The following is a 26,280-nucleotide window of genomic DNA, read 5'->3' on the forward strand; positions in this document are numbered from 1 at the left end:
CCACTTCTCCGTTAGGATAGTTTGTCTGTTTGTTTTTATGTTATGATTGTTCTTGTAAAGCGCTTTGAGCTCCCGATAAGGCGCTATATAAAATAAATGCTTATTATTATTATTATTATTATGATTGAATAGAAACATAGAAAATAGGTGCAGGAGAAGGCCATTCGGCCCTTCGAGCCTGCACTGCCATTCAATATGATCATGGCTGATCATCCAACTCAGTATCCTGTACCTGCCTTCTCTCCATACCCCCTGATCCCTTTAACCACAAGGGCCACATCTAACTCCCTCTTAAATATAGCCAATGAACTGGCATCAACTACCTTCTGTGGCAGAGAATTCCACAGATTCACCACTCTCTGTGTGAAAAAAAACATTCTCATCTCGGTCCTAAAAGACTTCCCCCTTATCCTTAAACTGTGACCCCTTGTTCTGGACTTCCCCAACATCGGGAACAATCTTCCTGCATCTAGCCTGTCCAACCCCTTAAGAATTTTGGAAGTTTCTATAAGATCCCCCCTCAATCTTCTAAATTCCAGCGAATGGCGGTGTAGACTCGATGGGCCGAATAACTTAGATGAACTTTGTGTCTTTTTGTGTAAATCGGCACCTGCCAGTTTGCCAGTTTGAGGACAGCAAGCTCTCAGAAACGTTGTGTCGTGGAGGGCCAAAATACTCTGACATTCAGCTACAGTGTAGAGGTACTGGTTTGGCATGGTATATGCTTCACACACCCAGGTCAGGCACGCCATGCACGTACAGAACCTGGGCCAAAACTGACCCCTCAGAAACTAGATGTGGATATAATTACAATTTGTAAAAGACATTTGGGCAGATATATGGATTGGAAGGGTTGACAGGGCCAGATGCAGGCAAATAGGACAAGCCCAATAGATACTCCAGCATCAACAACTACCGTCTAAATGGATCAGTCAGACTTTACCTATCACCTGGTTTGTATAAGAAGATAACTGCAGATGCTGGTACAAATCGAAGGTATTTATTCACAAAATGCTGGAGTAACTCAGCAGGTCAGGCAGCATCTCGGGAGAGAAGGAATGGGTGATGTTTCGGGTCGAGACCCTTCTTCAGATTGATTCATACATATGTTTGAATCATACAAACCAGTAAAATACATAATGTTTTGCAGGATCTCTGGCCAAAAAATGTTGTTTGAGACCATCAGGTCTCTAGATACAGCTTTTTTTACAAGTATCCTCTTGGATTATTGATAGGTAACAATGATAAACGTTTGGACACAAAATGCTGGAGTAACTCAGCAGGTCAGGCAACATCTCTGGAGAAAAGGACAACTTCCCTCTCTCTCAGTCTGAAGAAGGGTTCCGACCTGAAACATCACTTATTCCATTTCTCCGGAGATGCTGCCTGTCCCACTGAGTTACTCCAGCATTTTTGTGTCTCTCTTCGGTGTAAACCAGCATCTGCAGTTCCTTCCTACACCAACACACAATTGATGTCTCTGCTGTTCTCAGTATATGAGGACATTGGCCGCTGTGGCACTCTATTTACCTCCAACCCCCAAAGGTTCAAATCATTCTGTGTTTCTTAGAAAATTGCATCTGCTTGTATTTTTTATGCATAGATTGCATCTGTAGAAAGTCAGATTGTTGTACAATGGGCTGGTGTTTGACATGCCATCTGTCCTAATCAGACGTTCACACTGCCTGTATTTTTGATGGAAGAAAAGAGTTTCCAATGGCTGAGAAGGTGAGGGAGACATCAGTAACCAGTGGATTAGGGTTGATAAAAGGGGTTCCGTGCAACATTTCTTTTCTTGGAGATAAGAGAATTGGAGCTGGGATGCTTTCTGCTCCTTCTGAAGGAAGGAGGTCCTTTGAGACTTAGCTTAGTAGGGTCGTCATTCAGCATTTGGAAACCTACTATTAATAGATTTATTTTGCATGCCATGGGAAGCTGGAAATCTGTACAAGCAGACTTCACAAGGCTCGGGTGAATGGTGGAGTGTATGCGATGGGCCGAGGCATAAACCTTCTCCTGTTCCTTCCGCTCTTGGGAGAGGGAGATGGAGGTTGATTTCCTGCTGCCAGATGGTGACCGGGACACATGAAGTGGAATTATTGTAACCGTGCGGGGATCATTAGGACCAGCAAAGTTGGGTCACGACAGCAAGATGACTTGACTGGTTGGGCCACTCCAGGAACTCTAAGATTGGGGAGCCCCTGTGTTGCCACTGGTAACACTGGCTCATTCATGTTGACTTGTTGACTCTTGGCTCCAATGATGATTTTGTTCATTTAAAGACATGACAATGTTAAAAATAGTCCAGCTGGGAACATTCCTTCTCTTTAAAACATCCTGCAGTTTCAACAGCAACGACGAGCTCTCTGTAAACTCCGCCAAAGTTGGGAGCTAATTGCTACTTGCAATAAGAAGTCGTTGTTCTGTCAGAGAATGCAAATACAGAGCGAGATTCTGACCTTCAAAATAGATTTGCAGATTTTTATTAAAATAAATTCATCTGTTGTTCGGATCTTCAGAACTTCAGAGCATTCCTTCTGCAGATGGAACACTGAAACTGTTCCGTGAATTCACTATCAACGACTGTTGCAAAGACCTGTCTACATACAGGCAACATGTGAGGAAATGTGTGAGGGGTAGAACAGGGTAGGGTAGGATTAATGGAAAGGGGTACGTGATGGTCGGCATGGACGAAGTGGGCCGAAGGGCCTTTTCCTGCACCTTATCTCCTTGTGACTGTGATACAATGATCTTCAAAGTCAGAGTGAACATGATTTTAACGGGTGATCTTATAGAGGTGTATAAAATCACGAGGGGCATTGATAGGGTAAATGAAAGAGTCTTTTTCCCAGGGTAAGTGAATCAGGGCGGCACGGTGGCGCAGCGGTAGAGTTGCTGCCTTACAGCGAATGCAGTGCCGGAGACTCAGGTTCGATCCTGACTACGGGCGCCGTCTGTACGGAGTTTGTACATTCTCCCCGTGACCTGCGTGGGTTTTCTCCGAGATCTTCGGTTTCCTCCCATGTCCAGGTTTGTAGGTTAATTTTTTTTTAAATGTCCCTAGTATGTGTAGGATAGTGTTGATGTGCGGGGATCGCTGGGCGGCACGGACCCGGTGGGCCGAAGGGCCTGTTTCCGCGCTGTATCTCTAAATCTAAAAGAACTAGAGGGCACAGGTTTAAGGTGAGAGAAAGGAGAAAACGAATAGGAAGCTCACAGAGAAGGTGGAGGGGAAAGAGAATGAGGTGACAGAGGAGGCATTTGAGGCAGGTACAGGTGCTCCTCGACTTACAAAGAGGTTACGTTCCGATAAACCCATCGTAAACCGAAAATATCGTAAGTCAAAAATGCATTTAATAGACCCGATCACGTGGCCATTAGCGAGCTGCGGCTCGCTGCCGTTGCCCAGCGTTTGCACCGTTGTAAAGTCAAAATATCGTACGTTGAAATATCGTAAGTTGAGCAGCATCTGCACTATAACAACATTTAACAGGCATTTGGACCGGTACATGGATTAGAATGTCCTGAAGGGATTTGGGGTAAACACAGGTGAAGGAGAGCAGTTAGATGGGGCGTCTCGGTCGTGTGGTCAAGTTGGGCCACTGGGCCAGTTTCAATGACTCGTGACTATGGTTGAGACTAGCACTGACGGTCAAACCCTGTGACTGTGTTTCTGTTGCTAATTGAAGCAGAGTTGGTCCTGACTTTGGTGAAAATATCCCACTAGACTGAGAGAGGTTGCTGAAGGTTCCTTCATCTACTCTTTATTTCTCCACTCCTTATACTGGACTAACACAGGTTCAACAAGAGCCGGGGCTCCAGGCCAGAGGAACCCAGGAGGACACCACCAAAACTCTGCCGCTTCCCTCTCACCCTGGCCAATCCGCAGCAGAAAGGGAGGAGAGGAGAGGAGAGGGTTTGTGCAGTGAGCTGCCAGTTGCTGCCCTCAGAGACAGCGATGTCACAGTCAGGGTTGGCCCTGCAATGCTAATATTGCCACTCGCACATTCGACTTGGTTGCAGGAGGTGTAGGTGGGAGCGGAGAATGGTGACCCTGTGGTGTTGAGTCTGTCTGTAATGTGGGCGACTGATGGTTAGTAGAAATGGTGTTGGTTAGGAGGAGTGCCATTGGTTAGTAAGTAGTGGTGTTGGTTAGTAACTAGTGGTGTTGGTTAGTAGGTAATGGCATTGATTAGAAAGTAGTGGTGTTGGTTGGTAACTAGTGGTGTTGGTTAGTAGGTAATGGCATTGATTAGAAAGTAGTGGTGTTGGTTAGTAACTAGTGGTGTTAGTTAGTAAGTAGTAGTATTGGTTAGTAACTAGTGGTGTTGGTTAGTAAGTAGCGGCATTGGTTAGTAAGTAGTGCATTGGTTAGTATGTAGTGGCATTGGTTAGTAACTAGTGGTATTGGTTAGTAAGCAGTGGTATTGGTTAGTAAGCAGTGGTATTGGTTAGTAAGTAGTGGTATTGGCTAGTAAGTAGTGGTGTTGGTTAGTAACTAGTGTTGGTTAGTAACTAGTGGCATTGGTTAGTATGTAGTGGCATTGGTTAGTAACTAGTGGTGTTGGTTAGTAAGCAGTGGTATTGGTTAGTATGTAGTGGTGTTGGTTAGTAGAAGTGGTGTTGGTTAGTAAGTAGTCCCGGGCGGCCACCATTGGTGGAGCGGGAGCACGTGGCCGCTGGCTGGGTGAGGTTACGTGGGGCGCGGGGCGGTGATGTCACCCTTTGTCCCATATTTGGGAGTGAGGAAGTTGGCAACCCTACTAATACGGGACAAGGGCGGCCCCGTACGGAACTTCCCAATTTAGCCCAAAATACGGGATGTCCCGGCTAATACGGGACAGTTGGCAACCCCACCCACATCCCTGCATTTCCTGCGTATCCACGCACCTACTCAAAAGTCTCTTAAATGCCATTAGCGCATCTATCTCAGTCGCCACTCCCGCCCGGCAGCACGTTCCAGCCACTCACCTCTCTGTGTGTAGACGTGGAGAGGTGTGTTTTCACACTTGTGAACTGTGGAGTAGTTAAACGGCTTGGGTGGAGGATGGGGGGAATGTGGTGGGTGGGAGGGGGAAGAGTGTAGAAGTTACTTAGACTGAGAGAACTCATCGTTCACACCGCTGGGTTGACGATGAGATGGGTGGGCGCCTTTGTTGAGTTCTGGAACCTCGACACTCCACTGAAGTTCGCAGCTAAGTTACTGTTTCACCCGCTTCTGTGAAATCCCTCCCTTGAATCGGTCAGACTTCTCGCCGAGCGCTAAGCAAACAACTCTGCAAAATGCTTCTTGAAAATGAAACTGAACCCAGCGCACAGACACTGCTCGATTCTTCCCCACATAAAGACACCTTTGCTGACGGCTAAACTAAATTAAATGAGCAAACATGTGCGGAAAGCTTCGACTGATCCTATTAAAAACATTCTGCATCGTTTGCACGGGACTTGGAATGAACTGCCCTGTCCAAGCATGTCCTTGGAATCGAGCCAACCCTAGCCTTGTGTACTTAGTTCAGCTTAGAGATACAGCGCGCAAACAGGCCCTTCAGCCCAGCGATCCCCGCACACTAACACTATCCTACACACACTAGGGACAATTTACATTTATACCAAGCCAATTGATCTGCAAACCTGCACGTCTTTGGAGTGTGGGAAGAAACCGAAGATCTCAGAGAAAATCCAGCCTGAAGAAGGGTCTCGACCCGAAACGTCACCCATTCCCTCTCTCCTAGATGCTGCCTGACCCGCTGAGTTACTCCAGCATTTTGTGATACCTTTTATTTATACCAGCATCTGCAGTTATTTTCTTACGCATAATTACTCCAGCTTTTTTGTGTCTATTTTCGGTTTAAACCAACACCTGCAGTTCCTTCCTGCACAAGATTAGAATTCCTTCATTGGATGCATCTAATCTCAATTTAGGATCACTGAATTAGCTCCCAGTTACATTGAAAGCAAACTGTAATTAAGCTTCAATCATTTGCTGCTTGAATAAGCTTCAGACTAAAATAAACCATTTTTTAGCAGAGTAGATGTACAATCTCATTTTAATTCAGAAGCAATTTAGTAAGAATATCTGATCATTCATTTTTTGTTCAGCGCTAACTGTCTCGTTTCCTTTTTGATTTCAAATGCTAATTCCAATTACTAGATAATTCGGTGCTTTTACTTAATATACCAATGACTGGTGTGTTGCCTGATATTTATTATAAGCTGCCTTTAGCTCTGAATCTTATTCTGAACCTGTAAAGCATATGGAATATAGACACAAAACACTGGAGTAACTCAGTGTGAAAGGCAGCATCTCTGGAGAGAAGGAATGGGTGATGTTTCAGGTGGAGACCTTTTTTCAGACTAGTTGGGAAAAGGGAAACGAGAGTTATAGATGTTGATGTGAAGAGATGAAGAACAATAAATGAAAGATGTGCAAAAAAACTATACTCAATAACCAAAAGTCTGTAGCCTCTGGTATTTTATTTCATTCACACGTTTAAACTATAGTGTTTTATTCTTAATATTTTATTCTTTATTCTTAATTGTTTACTGTATGTTCGTGTTGTTGCTTGCGAGCGGAGCGCCAAGGCACATTCCTTGTATGTGCACATACTTGGCCAATAAACTTATTCACTTCAAAATAACAATGATAAAGGAAACAGGCCATTGTTTGCTGTTTGTTGGGAGAAAACAAACAAAAGGAATAGATAGTTCAGTGCTCAATTCTCAGTCTGCCATTCATTAAGATCATGGCTGATCACTTATCGGTCTCGACCTGAAACGTCACCCATTCCTTCCCTCCAGAGATGCTGCCTGTCCTGCTGAGTTACTCCAGCATGTTGGGTCTATCTTCAGTTTCACCCAGCATCTGCAGTTCCTTCGTACACATTTATTTTACCTCCTGTACTAACTGGCCCTGTTGCCATGACTCAAGGGCCTGAGCTAGAGGGAGAGGTTGGGGATGAGGGGGATGAGCGGAGATCTTATAGAGTTGTACAAATCATGAGAGGAATAGGTCAGGTACACGCACAGGTTCAATATATTAGGTGGATCAAGAACCAGAGGACATAGGTTTAAGATGAGAGAGGCAAGATTTAATAGGAACCTGAGGGGCAACATTTTTTTACACAGAGGGTGGTGGGTTTATGAAACAAGGTGCCAGAGATGGTAATTGTGGTTGATTTGCTTTTCGCCAACTACGTCAGATGAGTTTCATTCCCAAATCCTTGTCAGCAATTAAATTGGTCCTTAGGAACCTCAAGATAAAAAGATGTCTGAGTTTTTTCAGCATGGAATCAGGCCCTTCGGTCCATCCAATACATGCTGACCAAAGTACCTTCCTGAGATTGGCCCATATATCTGCCTTGGGCCCATCTTCTTCTAATCCTATCCATTTAATCCATCCAAAGGTTTGTTAAATGCTGTCATTAGACCAACCTCCACAGCTTGCTCTAGTAGCTGGTTCTAAATACCCACCACCCTCTGTGTGAAAAACCTGGCCCTCGGCCTCCCCTTTAACTCACTCCTGCCTCACTTCAAAGCAATCACCTTTAGTTTTAATTGAGTCAAAGTGTCCAACCTGAAATGGTAATTTATCAATTCCCTCCACAGATGCTGCCTGACCTGCTAAGTTACTCCAGCACTATGTGTTTCACTCAGGATTCAGGCATCTGCAGTTCCTTGTGTCTTCCCCTAGTTTTAGTTTAGTTTAGAGATACAGCGCGGAAACAGGCCCTTCTGCCCACCGGGTCCGCGCCGACCAGCGATCCCCGCACACTAACATTACCCTATACCCACTAGGGACACTTACCAAGCCAATTAACCTACATACCTGCGCGTCTTTGGAGTGTGGGAGGAAATCGAAGATCTCGGAGAAAACCCACGCAGGTCACGGGGAGAACGTACAAACTGCGTACAGACGGCGCCCGTGGTCGGGATTGAACCCGGGTCTCCGGCGCTGCAGTTTTAGACTCCCCTACCCTGGGTGGAAGGGCCGTGACCACCTGAGCTGAGTCAACCTCAGAACATTTACCTGTGACCTGGTCCCCAGAGATCCAGCAGCAGATTCTAATTCTGCGACACTCCCTCACCATCGAGAAGTTCTGAAACCACCAGTCTAGTTCAGTTTATTGTTGCCAGGTGTACCAAAGTTCAGTGAAAATATTTGTTACTGTATGCCATCCAGTCAGCGCAAAGACTACCTGATTGCAATCAAGCCATCCACACTGAACAGATGTGGGATAAAAGCTATCATATTTAGTGCAAGATAACATCCAGTAAAATCGGATTAAAGGTAGTTTGATGGAATCCAATACAATACAATATATCTTTATTGTCATTGTACAGGGGTACAACGAGATTGGGAATGCGCCTCCCATACGATGCAATAATTTAGTTAATTTAAACAACAGCAACCCAACGAAACAAATTGTAACAGTTTTAAAACAGAATAAAGTGCATGTAGATCTGTGCCGGTTCACTGTGCGATGTGACCATCCGGCTCAGCAGGACCGGTTCATAGCAGCTATGGCCCTGGGGATGAAGCTGTTCCTGAGTCTGTAGGTGCGGGCGTAGAAGGCCTTGTATCGTCTGCCCGATGGAAGGAGTTCGAACAGACTGTTGTAGGGCTGTGAAGAGTCTTTGTGGATGTTGGTGGCTTTTCTGAGGCATCGTGTGTTGTAGATGCCCTCCAAGGCTGGTAGCTGTGTTCCGATGGTTCTCTGAGCTCTATGGACTACCCGCTGTAGAGCTTTCCTTTCTGCCTCCGTGCAGCTGAGGTACCACACAGGGATGCCATGTGTTAGGATGCTCTCTATGCTGCAGCGGTAGAATGTCGTCAGCAGCTGTTGGGGTAGACCAGACTTTTTCATTGTTCTTAGGTGGAACAGTCGTTGCTGATGGTGGATGGGAGGTCAGGACCGCTCTCTAGCTGGTGAGAGGACGGTTCAGTTGCCTGATAACAGCCGGGAAGAAACTCTCCCTGAATCTGGAGGTGTGCATTAAAAACTGCAGATGCTGGTTAAAATCTGTGCCTACCTTCCGGAAGGTGCGGTGTGGACAGTGTAGGCCTACAAACTAATCTAGCCCAAAATACGGGATGTCCCGGCTAATACGGGACAGTTGGCAACCCTAGTCCCAAACCTCAGTTTGTTTTATTTTTGTGCTCAATCATTTGAAGTTGTTTTCTTTTGCGCTTCAAGAAATTAACCAACGCTGGTATCACGGTCGAAGTGAGAGCTCAGAACAAGCAAACTTGAGTTATCACCTAATTAGGTGTAGTCACAGGCTGTACAATTATAGTTCTATGTGTACTAATTCATCACAGAGATCATCTTGCATTTGTATATTGTGCTGCTAGAAGTATCCAAAGTTATGAGCGGGTTAGACAGGGTACAGAGTGAGAACTAGGGTTGCCAACTGTCCCGTATTAGCCGGGATATCCCGTATTTTGGGCTAAATTAGTTTGTCCTGTACGGGACCGCCCTTGTCCCGTATTAGTAGGGTTGCCAACTTCCTCACTCCCAAATAAGGGACAAAGGGCGACGTCACCGCCCCGCGCCCCGCGTGACCTCACCCAGCCAGCGGCCGCATGCTCCCGCTCCACCAATGGCGGCCATTCCTCTCTCCAGAGACGCTGCCTAACCCGCTGAGTTACTCCAGCTATTTGTGTCTACCCGGGAGGCGGGTTGCTATGCAACCTCCGTTAGGCGGTGTCGGGGCCTCCGGGCCTACACTGTCCACACCGCACCTACACTGTCCGCACCTACACTGTCCACACCTACACTGTCCACACCTACACTGTCCACACCGCACCTACACTGTCCACACCTACACTGTCCGCACCTACACTGTCCACACCACACTGTCCACACCTACACTGTCCACACCACACCTACACTGTCCACACCTACACTGTCCACACCTACACTGTCCACACCTACACTGTCCACACCACACCTACACTGTCCACACCTACACTGTCCACACCACACCTACACTGTCCACACCCACACTGTCCACACCACACCTACACTGTCCACACCGCACCTACACTGTCCGCACCTACACTGTCCACACCGCACCTACACTGTCCACACCGCACCTACACTGTCCACACCGCACCTACACTGTCCGCACCTACACTGTCCACACCACACCTACACTGTCCACACCACACCTACACTGTCCGCACCTACACTGTCCACACCACACTGTCCACACCTACACTGTCCACACCACACCTACACTGTCCACACCTACACTGTCCACACCTACACTGTCCACACCTACACTGTCCACACCTACACTGTCCACACCACACCTACACTGTCCACACCTACACTGTCCACACCACACCTACACTGTCCACACCACACCTACACTGTCCACACCCACACTGTCCACACCACACCTACACTGTCCACACCGCACCTACACTGTCCGCACCTACACTGTCCACACCACACCCACACTGTCCACACCGCACCTACACTGTCCGCACCTACACTGTCCACACCGCACCCACACTGTCCACATCGCACCTACACTGTCCACACCTACACTGTCCACACCGCACCTACACTGTCCACACCTACACTGTCCACACCGCACCTACACTGTCCACACCTACACTGTCCACACCGCACCTACACTGTCCGCACCTACACTGTCCACACCGCACCTACACTGTCCACACCGCACCTACACTGTCCACACCTACACTGTCCACACCGCACCTACTGTCCACACCGCACCTACACTGTCCACACCTACACTGTCCACACCGCACCTACACTGTCCACACCGCACCCACACTGTCCACACCTACACTGTCCACACCTACACTGTCCACACCTACACTGTCCACACCACACCTACACTGTCCACACCCACACTGTCCACACCACACCTACACTGTCCACACCGCACCTACACTGTCCGCACCTACACTGTCCACACCGCACCTACACTGTCCACACCGCACCTACACTGTCCACACCGCACCTACACTGTCCGCACCTACACTGTCCACACCACACCTACACTGTCCACACCACACCTACACTGTCCGCACCTACACTGTCCACACCACACTGTCCACACCTACACTGTCCACACCACACCTACACTGTCCACACCTACACTGTCCACACCTACACTGTCCACACCTACACTGTCCACACCTACACTGTCCACACCACACCTACACTGTCCACACCTACACTGTCCACACCACACCTACACTGTCCACACCACACCTACACTGTCCACACCCACACTGTCCACACCACACCTACACTGTCCACACCGCACCTACACTGTCCGCACCTACACTGTCCACACCACACCCACACTGTCCACACCGCACCTACACTGTCCGCACCTACACTGTCCACACCGCACCCACACTGTCCACACCGCACCTACACTGTCCACACCTACACTGTCCACACCGCACCTACACTGTCCACACCTACACTGTCCACACCGCACCTACACTGTCCACACCTACACTGTCCACACCGCACCTACACTGTCCGCACCTACACTGTCCACACCGCACCTACACTGTCCACACCGCACCTACACTGTCCACACCTACACTGTCCACACCGCACCTACACTGTCCACACCGCACCTACACTGTCCACACCTACACTGTCCACACCGCACCTACACTGTCCACACCGCACCCACTCTGTCCACACCTATACTGTCCACACCGCACCTACACTGTCCGTCCGGGCCTACACTGTCCACACCTACACTGTCCACACCACACCTACACTGTCCACACCTACACTGTCCACACCTACACTGTCCACACCACACCTACACTGTCCACACCTACACTGTCCACACCCACACTGTCCACACCACACCCACACTGTCCACACCACACCCACACTGTCCACACCACACCTACACTGTCCACACCACACCTACACTGTCCACACCACACCTACACTGTCCACACCACACCTACACTGTCCACACCCACACTGTCCACACCGCACCTACACTGTCCACACCTACACTGTCCACACCCACACTGTCCACACCACACCTACACTGTCCACACCACACCTACACTGTCCACACCCACACTGTCCACACCGCACCTACACTGTCCACACCTACACTGTCCACACCACACCTACACTGTCCACACCCACACTGTCCACACCACACCTACACTGTCCACACCACACCTACACTGTCCACACCCACACTGTCCACACCGCACCTACACTGTCCACACCTACACTGTCCACACCCACACCTACACTGTCCACACCTACACTGTCCACACCGCACCTACTCTGTCTGGAAGGTGGGCACAGATTTTAACCAGCATCTGCAGTTGTTTTCCTACCACACCATTTCCTACAGCGCCCCATGGGCCCAATACGGGACAAGGGCGGTCCCGTAACGGGACAAACCAATTTAGCCCAAAATACGGGATGTCCCGGCTAATACGGGACAGTTGGCAACCCTAATCGTATCTGCCTCCACCACCAACCCTGGCAGCTTGATCCAGGCACCCACCACCCTCTGTGTAAAATAAAAACATCGCCATTAAACTTTGCCCCTCTCAATTTAAAGCTGTGCCCTCTGGTATTTGATTATTCCATCCAGGGGGAGAGGCTTGGATTGTCTATGGTCGGTCTCCCATTATTTCACACGTACTTGGTTGTGAGCCATTGGATTCGCAGCCTCTGGCTCCCCCAGTGGTTCAAGTGATAAGTGCCAATGGTGTGTGATGCCTTACACATTCAAATAACATATTGACAAAATCTTTACCAGCTGTGGCAAATGCTACAAAGAAAGACTCTGATGAGTACACATCCACCACCGACTTTCCAGCAATCTGGGGCGTCCTTTAATCTAGACCAAATTACAAGAGTTCATAAGTTCATAGTGATAGGAGCAGAATTAGGCCATTCGGCCCATCAAGTCTACTCCACCATTCAATCATGGCTAATGTATCTCTCCCTCCTAACCCCATTCTCCTGCCTTCGCCCCAAAACCTCTGTTAATGTCCTTTAATTCTGAGGCTATGACCCCTGGTCCTAGACTCTCCCACTAGTGGAAACCAGGGCCACAGTTTAAGAATAAGGGGTAGGCCATTTAGAATGGAGATGAGGGAAAACTTTTTCAGTCGGAGAGTTGTAAATTTGTGGAATTCTCTGCCTCAGAAGGCAGTGGAGGCCAATTCTCTGAATGCTTTCAAGAGAGAGCTGCATAGAGATCTTAAAGATAGCGGAGTCAGGGGGTATGGGGAGAAGGCAGGAACGGGGTACTGATTGTGAATGATCAGCCATGATCACATTGAATGGCGGTGCTGGCTCAGAGGGCCGAATGGCCTCTTCCTGCACCTATTGTCTATTGTCTATCCATGGGTTTGGAATTCCCCCCTCCCCCCTGGAATGCCCCCGAAAATGTGGCACCTAGGCCAGGGTGGTTGTGTGACGTGGAGAGATGTTCTCCAACAAGGTGTATAAGAAAATAACTGCAGATGCTGGTACAAATCGAAGGTATTCACAAAATGCTGGAGTAACTCAGCAGATCAGGCAGCATCTCAGGAGAGAAGGAATGGGTGGCGTTTCGGGTCGAGACCATTCTTCAGACCCTTCTTTGTCTGAAGAAGCCTGAAACGTCACCCATTCCTTCTCTCCCGAGATGCTGCCTGACCCGCTGAGTTACTCCAGCATTTTGTGAATAAATAATTCTCCAACAAGGTGGTTGCCCAAGGTCCAACATGGTCCAACATGATGTGTGAAGCTGACTACTTGCTTCCCTTTGCCTTGCAGATCAGCATTTTCATGACTCACCTGTCCAATTACGGCAATGACCGTCTGGGTCTGTACACCTTCGAGAGCCTGGTGAAGTTTGTGCAGTGTTGGACCAACCTGAAGCTGCAAACATTGCCGCCCGTGGAACTGGCTGCCAAGTACTTCCAGCTCTTCCCAGAGGAAAAGGACCCTCTGTGGCAGGTAAGGACGGCCGCCCGGCCTCAGAGCTCCTCTCCAGTGTCACAGAGTCATGCAACGTGGAAAACAGGCCCTTCGGCCCAACTCGCCCACACCTGCCAACATGGCCCATTCTTTCCACCCAGAGAGTTGTGAATTTGTGGGATTCTCTGCCACAGAGGGCAGTGGAGGCCAATTCACTGGATTAATTTAAAAGAGAGTTAGATAGAGCTCTAGGGGCTAGCGGAATCAAGGGGTATGGGGAGAAGGCAGGCACGGGTTACTGATTGTGTTTGATCAGCTATGATCACAATGAATGGTGGTGCTGGCTTGAAGGGCCAAATGGTCTCCTCCTGCACCTATCTTCTATGTTTCTATCTACACTAGTCCCACCTGCATGTGTTTAAGGTCATACAGTCATAAGGAATAGTAGAATTAGGCCATTCGGCCCAACAAATCTACTCCGCCATTCAAACATGGCTGATCTATCTCTCCCTCCTAACCCCATTCTCCTGCCTTCTCCCCATAACCTCTGACACTTTTACTAATCAAGTATCTATCTATCTCTGCCATAAAAATTATCCACTGACTTGGCCTCCACAGCCGTCTGTGGCAGAGAATTCCACAGATTCCCCACCCTCCAAACCGATATCCCTCCAAACCTCTCCTATCCATCTATGTCTAATGCCAACCTATTCAACCAAAGGCACTTACACCAATTATTGCTGTTAACACCAAAGTCCCGTTAGACTTTCATGATACATTTATCTTGAGAAGGCACCTATTTTGAGCTGTCTTTACGGAGATAATGATGTGCCATGGAATGAATGAGATTTAGACATTTTTTTATTGATGAAAAATCCAAGCTGGTAAAATAGATTTTTAAAAATCTTTAATTAAAGACTTTCTGCAGTGACAGGAGTGTCACTGAGCTTTAATGCGTAAGCATTAATTTCATTGTGTTTTTTGTTAAAGCAACTATTTGTGCAGTCATGGAGCCAAACAGCACAACAAGTAGCCCCTGCTGACCAAGATACCCCAACTGCACTAATCCCATTTAGAGTTGCATGGAAACAGGCCCTTCGGCCCAACTGACCCATGCTGACCAAGATGCCCATCTGTGCTAACCCCATTTCATCATCCAGCTGTTATCAGATGTTTAGTTTAGAGATACAGTGCGGAAACAGTTCCTTCGGCCCACTGAGTCTGCGCTGACCAATGATCACCCCGTACACTAGTTCTATCCCACACACACGGAACGATTTACAGAAGCCAATTCATCTACAAATCTGCACGTCTTTGGAGTGTGGGAGCAGAGTGGAGCACCCGGAGAAAACCCACGCGGTCACGGGGAGGACATGCAAACTCCGTACAGACAGCACCCGTAGTCAGGATCGATCCCGGGTCTCTGGCGCTGTGAGGCAGCAGCTCTACCCGCTGCAAATGTTGGTGAGGAGTTGGTATGTTCTGATAAGTCAGTGTTTTGCTATGAAGAAGTCCCAGGTGATGCTAAAACGCTTTGGGAGCATGAAGGATGAACAGTATTATCGATAGGTCACTGAATCAGGACCTTGCTCGTTCACACTGCCTGCGTTGTGTATTGGATCGGTTAATTCTGCTACAAGTGAGCAAGCTTGAGGGAAGTAGATGGAGACACTGTGGGAGATGAAAGGCCAAATCAGTTTCAGTTTGGTTTATTGTCACCTGCACCGAGGTACAGTGTAAAGCTTTTAGTTTAGAGATAAGGGACGGAAACAGGCCCTTCGGCCCACCGAGTCCGTGCCGACCATCGCACAGTACAAAGCGAATTTACAGAAAGCTCTGCTTTAAGTGTCGATAAGGTCCGGAGGACATATTATTGGCAACAACGCTGAACAGAAGATTCAGGCATCAGTCCCAGCGATCGCCGCACATTAGCACTATCCTACACACACTAGGGACAACTCACACATACACCAAGCCAATTAACCTACAAACCTGCACGTCGTTGGAGTGTGGACTGGAGAAAACCCACGCAGGTCACGGGGAGAAGGTACAAACTCCGTACAGACAGCGCCCGTAGTCGGGATCGAACCCAGGTCTCCGGCGCTGCAAGCGCTGAAGGCAGCAACGCTACCTGCCGCCCTTCGATTAGTTTGCAGCGAGATAGACAATAGACAATAGACAATAGGTGTAGGAGGAGGCCATTCGGCCCTTCGAGCCAGCACTGCCATTCAATGTGATCATGGCTGATCATTCTCAATCAGTACCCCGTTCCTGCCTTCTCCCCATACTCCCTGACTCCGCTATCCTTAAGAGCTCTATCTAGCTCTCTCTTGAATGCATTCAGAGACCCTTCTTCAGACTGATACGGTCTGAACTTCGCTGTACCTCGGTGTATGTGACAATAAAGAACCATTGAACCACTGGCACAAAGAAGGTGCCAACTGCATGAAGAGTGGTAGAAAGTGTTCTAACATCAATAAAGCTGCTTTTACCTGTGTGGTAGAACTTGCCGGAGAAGCCCAGGTTGAACGTGAAGTTGGGGACCAGAGTTCTCAGCTTGTTTTGGGACAACAATAACGCCTAAAAGAAAAGGCACAACTCACTGGCAACGGACAATGGATCAGAGTGTTGCAAAGCAGGACAGCATAGAAGACTGAAGATAGACACACAAAGCTGGAGCAACTCAGCGGGTCAGGCAATAGACAATAGACAATAGGTGCAGGAGGAGGCCATTCGGCCCTTCGAGCCAGCACCGCCATTCAATGTGATCATGGCTGATCATTCTCAATCAGTACCCCGTTCCTGCCTTCTCTCCATACCCCCTGACTCCGCTATCCTTAAGAGCTCTGTCCAGCTCTCTCTTGAATGCATTCAGAGAATTGGCCTCCACTGCCTTCTGAGGCAGAGAATTCCACAGATTCACAACTCTCTGACTGAAAAAGTTTTTCCTCATCTCCGTTCTAAATGGCCTACCCCTTATTCTTAAACTGTGTGGCCCCTTGTTCTGGACCCCCCCAACATTGGGAACATGTTTCCTGCCTCTAACGTGTCCAACCCCTTAATAATCTTATACGGTCGGTCTGTCGGTCAAGCAATAAATTTGAATTACAAGACAGTGAGGAAGTGATGATGCAGTGATGCTGTCACAAGCCGGCTGCCCTGGACCTGATCACCTTTGCAACATGCTGCTCCTCCCTTAATGACACCGTCTGTTTATTAAAGAAATTCTGACTGAAAATAGACTCCAGTGGTTCACAACACTCAGTCGCCAGGGTAAGGGCCTACATGTGAAATTGCCCTGCGCTGAGTTTGTAATGTAACTTGCTCATCCTGGAGACTGCTGCTTCCATTGCTACTGATTAGTTTATCCAACCACTGATTAGACGTGGACCATTCAGCCCATCAAAGGCAGGCACATAAAGCTGGAGTAACTCAGCGGGACAGGCAGCATCTCCTTCAGAAGAAGGGTCTCGACCCAAAACATCACCCATTCCTTCTCTCCAGAGATGCTGCTCGTCTCACTGAGTTACTCCAGCATTTTGTGTCTATCTTCGGTTTAAGCCAGCATCTGCAGTTCCTTCATACACATCAAGCCTGTTCAACCATGCTGCTCAATCAATGGTCTGAAAAACAGCATTTCACTGAATTGCCGTACACCTGACAATAATAAAACAAAGCTAATATTAAAGGGTTTACAGAGCCACACAGTCATACACAGAAAGGGCCTTCAGTCCAACTCGTCCATGCCAACCAAGGTGCCCAATCTACACTGGTCCCACCCGCCCACACTTTGCCCACACTCTTCTAAACCTTTCCTATTCATGCACCTGTCCAACTGTCTTTTAAATAGAAACATAGAAAATAGGTGCAGGAGGAGGCCATTTGAGCTAGCACCGCCATTCATTGTGATCATGGCTGATCTTCCACAATCAGTAACCCGTGCCTGCCTTCTCCCCATACCCCTTGATTCCGCTAGCCCCTAGAGCTCTATCTAACTCTTTTTTAAATTCATCCAATGAATTGGCCTCCACTGCCCTCTTTGGCAGAGAATTCCACAAATTCACAGCTCTCTGGGTGAAAAGTTTTTTCTCATCTCCGTTTTAAATGGCCTCCCCTTTATTCTTAGACTGTGTGTGGCCCCTGGTTCTGGACTCCCCCAACATAGGGAACATTTTTCCTGTATCTAGCTTGTCCAGTCCTTTTATAATTTTTCCGTTTCTATAAGATCCCCTCTCGTCCTTCTAAACTCCAGTGAATACAAGCCCAGTCTTTCCAATCTTTCCTTATATGACAGTCCCGCCATCCCGGGGATTAATCTGGTGAACCTACGCTGCACTGCCTCAATAGCAAGGATATCCTTCCAGGTACAATAGCAATAAATGTTGTTATTGTACCAGCCTCAACTACGTCCCCTGGCAGATCGTTCCATGTACACACCACCCTCTATGTGAAGTCACCATAAGACATTGGTTAGGCCATATTTGGAGTATTGCATACAGTTCTGGTCACCCCATTACAGGAAGGTAACAGTGGAGGTTCAGCTGTATTCTGCCTGGATTAGTGGGTATCAGCTGCTAGGTAAAGTCTGAAGAAGGGTGTCGACCCGAAACGTCACCCATTCCTTCTCTCCTGAGATGCTGCCTGACCTGCTGAGTCCAGCATTTTATGTCTAGCCACTTGGCAAGGTTGGACAAACCTGGATTGTTTTCTCTTGAATGCCTGAGATTAGGGTTATCGCTGCGCCACTCTGCCCCCTTCACAGCGCCAGAGACCCAGGTTCGATCCTGACCTCGGCTGCTGTCTGTGCGGGGTTTGCACGTTCTCCTCGTGGGTTTTCTCCGGATGCTCCGGTTTCCTCCCACATTCCAAAGACGCGCAGGTTTGTAGATCAATTGGCTTCTGTAAACTGCCGTTAGTGTGTAGGATACGATAGTAGGATAACGTGGAACCAGTGTGTGGGTGATCAGTGGAAGGCGTGGGTGGGCCGAAGGGCCTGTTTCCATGCTGTATCTCTAAACTAAACTAAACTATCAAAGCTTTATAAACCCTGTGGTCCGATTATAATCCAGTCCTGTGCGCTCAATTTAATATTGTATTTGAAATACCAACACTGTCTCAAGGGTACGTTCATTTTGGATCTCCTTATTACTTTGCTACTTGCAATTACCTACAAGCAGTAGAACAAGATCCACACTGGAAATAGATTTGGAGATGTTACCTGTGGGAGCAGTAGGTACCTGGAGTGTCAGGTGTCTGTTATTGAAACTTTCAGAAGCTCAGCTCAGAGCTGTCAGAGGATTCATCTCCTTGACAGGGGCCTGGGGAGGCGTTGGGAGAGAGATACAGGCATGGTGGACACGTGCAGGATAAAGACTGCTCGTTGAGAAGGCAACACTGGGGAACAAAGGAATGGATTTGAAACCAGGTTTGATTTTGTAGAGGGCCCTTTGGGATTAGCAGTGAGTGAAGTGCCTGGCATTGCTGCCTGCCTCCGGCCTAATTGACCCGGGTAACATGACTCTTACACTGCACTCAGCAAATCAATGTTTTTACCATTTTTAAGTAAAAAGGGCTGCTTGGGATGAGAGGCAGCTCTGCAGAGCCGAGGGACCGATGAAGGTTAGGACACGGCAGGGCAGGGCAGGGCAGGGCACGGCAGGGCACGGCAGGGCAGGACACAGCAGGGCAGGGCACGGCAGGGCAGGACACAGCAGGGCAGGGCACGGCAGGGCAGGGCAGGGCAGGGCAGGGCAGGACACAGCAGGGCAGGACACAGCAGGGCAGGGCAGGGCAGGGCAGGGCAGGACACAGCAGGGCAGGACACGGCAGGGCAGGACACGGCAGGGCAGGGCAGGGCAGGACACAGCAGGGCAGGGCAGGGCAGGGCAGGGCAGGACACAGTAGGGCAGGGCAGGACACAGCAGGGCAGGACACAGCAGGGCAGGGCAGGGCAGGACACAGCAGGGCAGGACACAGCAGGGCAGGACACAGCAGGGCAGGGCAGGACACAGCAGGGCAGGACACAGCAGGCACTGCGAAGCAAATACCCCCTGAGCTCCTAGTTGCCCTTGTCTCCACATGTCATGGCTAGGGCTGCCAACTGTCCCGTATTAGCCGGGGCATCCCGTAATGTGGGCTAAATTAGTTTGTCCCGCTCTTGTCCCGTGGGTATTAGTAGGGTTGCCAACTTCCTCACTCCCAAATATGGGACAAAGGGTGACGTCACCGCCCCGCGCCCCACGTGACCTCACCCAGCCAGCGGCCACGTGCTCCCGCTCCACCAATGGCATGTACATGACTCTGAGAGTGCGTGCGTGTGAGTGTGTGTGTGCATGTGCGTGTGTGTGTGTGTGCATGTACATCAGTCTGTGTGCGTGTGTGCATGTACATGAGTCTGAGAGTGTGTGTATGCATGTGTGTGTGAATGTGCGTGTGTGTCTGTATGTGTATGTGTGTGTATGTACATCAGTCTGTGTACATGTGTGCATATACATGAGTCTGAGTGCGTGCGTGTGTGAATGTGCGTGTGTGTGTGAGTGTGTGTGCATGTTCATCAGTCTGTGCGTGTGCATATAAGTGAGTCTGAGTGTGCGTGTGCATGTGTGTGTGTGTGTGCGTGTGTCCCAGCGGTGAAGTATCCGTGTGCTCTTGTACTTAATCGGTGTGTGTGTGTGTTTGTGGGAGAGGCAGTACGTTCTTTTTTAAACCATCGATTTATTAGATGATTATTTCCTAGCAGTCAATCTTGATTTTCAGAATCCGTGTGATGACAGACGACATAAGGACATTTGGTCGAAAGAAAAGACTTGCGACAGGCTCCCCAAGTTCCTCATCATCGGCCCTCAAAAAACTGGTAACTACCTTCTCTGATTTAGTCCAGTTGAATCATTGTAATCGTTCCCTGGTGGCACCACGATACGTGGTACATGGGTGTCGGTGTTTAGCAGAAGTGGAAACGTCTGCTGGGAGACTGTTTTCATCATTTTTGTGGACTTAAGTGTAAACCAATTGGTTCCTCTAGTTTCAGAAGCATCTGGGATGTCCGGTGTAATACAGGAGGGGTCACACGATCACAGAGTCTTCCTCCTGATGAATTATTCACCCAAGATCAGAGCGCTCTGTTGACCCCTTTAGCCATACAGTGTGGAAACAGGCCATTCGGCCCACCGAGTCCGTGCCCGCACACTAACACTATCCTACACACAAGGAACAATTTACAATTTCACCAAAGCCAATTAGCCTACAAACCCGCACGTCTTTGGAGCGTGGGACGAAACCGGAACCTCTGGGGAAAACCCACACAGGTCACGGGGAGAACGTGCAAACTCCGTACAGACAGCACCTGTAGTCAGGGGTGAACCCGGGTCTCTGGTGCTGTGAGGCAGCAGCTCTACCCGCTGCACCACCGTGAAAGATATTTGAGGAAGGCATAACCCTGAAGCTGATGTTTTAATGTTTTATATTTTATTCTTAATTGTTTCCTGTATGTCGTGTTGTTACTTGTGAGCGGAGCACCAAGGCACATTCCTTGTATGTGCACATACTTGGCCAATACAATTGATTCAATTCAATTCAAGCTCACTGCAGAGTGGGAGAGAGTTGGATGTGTGGAAATACAGTCACCTCTTCTCCTCAGGTACCACAGCACTGCACTTCTTCCTGTCATTACATCCCGGCATCATGAGCAATTCCCCCAGCCCCGTCACCTACGAGGAGATCCAGTTCTTCAATGGCGCCAACTACCACAAGGGCATAGACTGGTGAGCTGATGCTACTGTACAGGCACGATGCGTACAGGCGAGGGAGCGACAGGGCGCCGAGGGGGGGGGGGGGAGAAGGGGAGGGGGAGGGAGGAGGAAGGAGGAGGAAGGGGGGATGGGGAAGGGGGAGGGAGGGGATGGGGAAGGGAGGGGGAGGGAGAGGGGATGGGGCAGGGAGGGGATGGGGAAGGGATGGGGGGAGGGGATGGAGAGGGAGGGGAAGGGAGGAGACTGGGCATGGAGTGGGCAGGCTGGGGGGGGGGTTAGACAGGTAGGGAGAGTTGGGTGGGCTGGGAGGTGGGGGGGAGGGAGGGGGAGGGAGGGGGAGAGAGAGGAGATGGGGCATGGAGTGGGCAGGCTGGGGGGGGGGTTAGACAGGTAGGGAGAGTTGGGTGGGCTGGGAGGTGGGGGGGAGGGGATGGGGAGGGAGGGGGAGGGAGGGGGAGGGAGGGAGGGGGAGAGAGAGGAGATGGGGCATGGAGTGGGCAGGCTGGGGGGGGGGGGTTAGACAGGTAGGGAGAGTTGGGTGGGCTGGGAGGTGGGGGGGAGGGGAAGTTCTCCACCATTCTGCTTCCAACAACCTGCATTATCTCTCAGGTACATGGAGTTCTTCCCCATCCCGTCCAACGTGAGCACGGACTTGACGTTTGAGAAGAGCGCCAACTACTTTGAGTCGGAGGTGGTGCCCAAGAGGGCAGCGGCCCTGCTGCCGCGGGCGAAGATCATCGCCATCTTGATCAACCCGGCCGAGAGAGCCTACTCTTGGTACCAGGTACACGCCAGACCCCGGGCACAGGGGCACGCACGCCCCACAGGGGGAGCACAAACCCAAACATTATAGCACATCTTGTAGAGTCTTGGAGCGCAGAAACTGGCCCTTCGGCCAAACCTGCCAACACCGACCAACATGTCAGACCATCAGTCTGAAGAAGTGTCTCGACCCGAAACGTCACCCATTCCTTCTCTCCTGAGATGCTGCCTGACCTGCTGAGTTACTCCAGCATTTTGTGAATAAAAACATGTCATAAATGATAGGATCAGAATTAGGCCATTCGGCCCGTCACGTCTACTCCCCCATTCAATCATGGCTGATCTATCTCTCCCTCCTAACCCCATTCTCCTGCCTTCTCCCCATAACCCCTGACACCCGCAATAATCAAGAAAGTCCCATCTACACTGGTCCCACTTGCCTGCATTTGGCCCATATCCCTCTAAGCCTTTCCATTCCATGTGTCTGTCCAAATGTCTCTTAAACGTTATTGTAGTACCTGCCTCAACTACTTCCTCCGGTCGCTCGTTCCATACACCCACCACCCTTTGTGTAAACAAAAGGTTGCCCCTCAGGTTGTTACTAAATCTTTCCCAGCCTCACCTTCAACCTATATCCTCTGGTTCTTGATTCCCCTACTCTGGGTAAAAGGTCTGTATTCACCTGAAGATAGACACAAAAAGCTGGAGTAACTCAGCAGGACAGGCAGCATCTCTGGAGAGAAGGAATGACATTCACCCTCTCTGTCCCATCAAGAAAAAGGTGCAGAGGAGATTTGCTAGACTAATTGTATTTGAGGACTAGTTGGATGATTATTTCAGAGGCCGTTGTGATAAGGCAGGCTGAATAATCGCTGTGCATCTCCGTCAGTCTCTTATTTAGTTGGTTTCAGCAAATAATCTGGAAATTAAAGCACTGGGTTTTGTATTAGATCGGTCGTTTGTTGAGAGCTTAAGGCAGCAGCTTCTGGAGATCTAAAATACAAACCAAGTTGTACAGAAACTCTGGCAGTGTACAAAGGGTGGCGCAGCGGTAGAGTTGCTGCCTCATAGCACCAGAGACACGGGTTCAATCCCAACTACGGGTGCTGTCTGTACGGAGTTTGTACGTTCCCCCCGTGGCCTGCGTGGGTTTTCACCGAGGTCTTTGGTTTCCTCCCACACCCCACAGACGTACAGGTTTGTAGGTTAATTGGCTTGGTGAAAATGTAAATTATCCCTAGTGTGTGTAGGATAGTGTTAGTGTGCGGGGATCGCTGGTCAGCACGGACTCGGTGGGCAGAAGGGCCTGTTTCCGTGCTGTATCTCAATAGACAATAGACAATAGACAATAGGTGCAGGAGTAGGTCATTCAGCCCTTCGAGCCAGCACCGCCATTCAATGCGATCATGGCTGATCACTCTCAATCAGTACCCCGTTCCTGCCTTCTCCCCATACCCCCTCACTCCGCTATCCTTAAGAGCTCTATCCAGCTCTCTCTTGAAAGCATCCAACGAACTGGCCTCCACTGCCTTCTGAGGCAGAGAATTCCACACCTTCACCACCCTCTGACTGAAAAAGTTCTTCCTCATCTCCGTTCTAAATGGCCTACCCCTTATTCTTAAACTGTGGCCCCTTGTTCTGGACTCCCCCAACATTGGGAACATGTTATCTGCCTCTAATGTGTCCAATCCCCTAATTATCTTATATGTTTCAATAAGATCCCCCCTCATCCTTCTAAATTCCAGTGTGTACAAGCCCAATCGCTCCAGCCTTTCAACCTACGACAGTCCCGCCATTCCGGGAATTAACCTAGTGAACCTACGCTGCACGCCCTCCATAGCAAGAATATCCTTCCTCAAATTTGGAGACCAAAACTGCACACAGTACTCCAGGTGCGGTCTCACCAGGGCCCGGTACAACTGTAGAAGGACCTCTTTGCTCCTATACTCAACTCCTCTTGTTATGAAGGCCAACATTCCATTGGCTTTCTTCACTGCCTGCTGTACCTGCATGCTTCCTTTCAGTGACTGATGGACTAGGACACCCAGATCTCGTTGAACTCCCCCTCCTCCTAACTTGACACCATTCAACCAACTAAACTCAGCAGCTCACCAGCCTGCTTTGGGAAGGACGTTTGTGTTTGTGCTAAAGTTGATGTCTTTGTATTTGTGGATGGAAGATGACCAGCTGTTAAAGCTTAAACACATTTAACATTTACACCAGTGGCCATGTACAGATTCCTCCCTCGATGTGTTCAACATTGCACCACACAGTCGGGCCTGGGTACAGCATCGTTGTATTTGTATTCGGCTTGTACTCACTGGAATTTAGAAGATTGAGGGGGGATCTTATAGAAACTTACAAAATTCTTAAGGGGTTGGACAGGCTAGATGCAGGAAGATTGTTCCCGATGTTGGGGAAGTCCAGAACAAGGGGTCACAGTTTAAGGATAAGGGGGAAGTCTTTTAGGACCGAGATGAGAAAGTTTTTTTTCACACAGAGAGTGGTGAATCTGTGGAATTCTCTGCCACAGAAGGTAGTTGAGGCCAGGTCATTGGCTATATTTAAGAGGGAGTTAAATGTGGCCCTTGTGGCTAAAGGGATCAGGGGGTATGGAGAGAAGGCAGGTACGGGATACTGAGTTGGACGATCAGCCATGATCATATTGAATGGCGGTGCAGGCTCGAAGGGCCGAATGGCCTACTCCTGCACCTATTTTCTATGTTTCTATGTTTTTATGTTGTATCTATCTGGAGTAACTCAGCGGGACAGGCAGCATCTCTGGAGAAAAGGAACAGGTGACGTTTTTGGGTCTCACCCAACCATGTTCTCCAGAGATGCTGCCTGACCCCCTGAGTTACTCCAGCTTTTTGTGTCTATCCAAGGATCACTAATCTGATCTGATAAAGGAACCCAGGTCCACGTGTAAACTAAATATCTTGTTTAATGCAGCATCTGCACGTCCTTCCTCTCTCTCCGCCTGCTCTGGTTCTGTCTGCGTACTCCTCTCTCTCAGCCTGCTCTGGTTCTGTCTGCATACTCCTCTCTCCGCCTGCTCTGGTACTGTCTGCGTACTCCTCTCTCTCCGCCTGCTCTGGTTCTGTCTGCGTACTCCTCTCTCTCCGCCTGCTCTGGTTCTGTCTGCGTACTCCTCTCTCCGCCTGCTCTGGTTCTGTCTACGTACTCCTCTCTCCGCCTGCTCTGGTTCTGTCTGCGTACTCCTCTCTCTCCGCCTGCTCTGGTTCTGTCTGCGTACTGTCTGCGTTCTGTCTGCGTTCTGTCTGCGTACTGTCTGCGTACTCCTCTCTCCGCCTGCTCTGGTACTGTCTGCGTACTCCTCTCTCTCCGCCTGCTCTGGTTCTGTCTGCGTACTCCTCTCTCCGCCTGCTCTGGTTCTGTCTGCGTACTGTCTGCGTACTGTCTGCGTACTGTCTGCGTACTCATGGATGTTGGTTTTTCTGCAGCACCAGCGAGCCCACCAGCTGCCCGCGGCCTTGAATTTCACCTTCCACCAGGTGATCAGCGCCAGCCCGGCCGCCCCCAGAGATGTCCGCCTTTTGCAGAGTCGCTGCCTGCTCCCGGGCTGGTACGCCACGCACATTGAAAGGTGGCTGGCACACTATCAGCCTTCCCAGGTAGGCCTTGTGTCCGCGCTCACCATCTTAGCCATCACGCCTCGGGCCGCCGATCCAGGCACAGCTTCAGGTAACTGAACCATCCCACCACAACCAGAGAGCAGTCCTGACCTACCATCTACCTCAATGGCGATCTTCAGACTGCCCTTTCACAAAATGCTGGAGTAATTCAGCAGATCAGGC

General features: G+C 49.5%; 1 protein-coding gene across 1 annotated transcript in view; it reads left to right on the plus strand.

The window, feature by feature from the left end:
• Positions 1-26,280, plus strand: part of ndst2a (N-deacetylase/N-sulfotransferase (heparan glucosaminyl) 2a) — a 267,101-nt gene that overhangs the window by 227,190 nt on the left and 13,631 nt on the right. The window contains 5 exon segments of the mRNA XM_078428539.1: positions 13,809-13,991; positions 20,709-20,805; positions 21,589-21,712; positions 22,310-22,484; positions 25,927-26,097. Coding sequence (XP_078284665.1) covers positions 13,809-13,991; positions 20,709-20,805; positions 21,589-21,712; positions 22,310-22,484; positions 25,927-26,097 — 750 coding nt within the window.

The sequence above is a fragment of the Rhinoraja longicauda genome, chromosome 35, assembly GCF_053455715.1.
Source record: "Rhinoraja longicauda isolate Sanriku21f chromosome 35, sRhiLon1.1, whole genome shotgun sequence".
Lineage (NCBI taxonomy): Eukaryota > Metazoa > Chordata > Chondrichthyes > Rajiformes > Arhynchobatidae > Rhinoraja > Rhinoraja longicauda.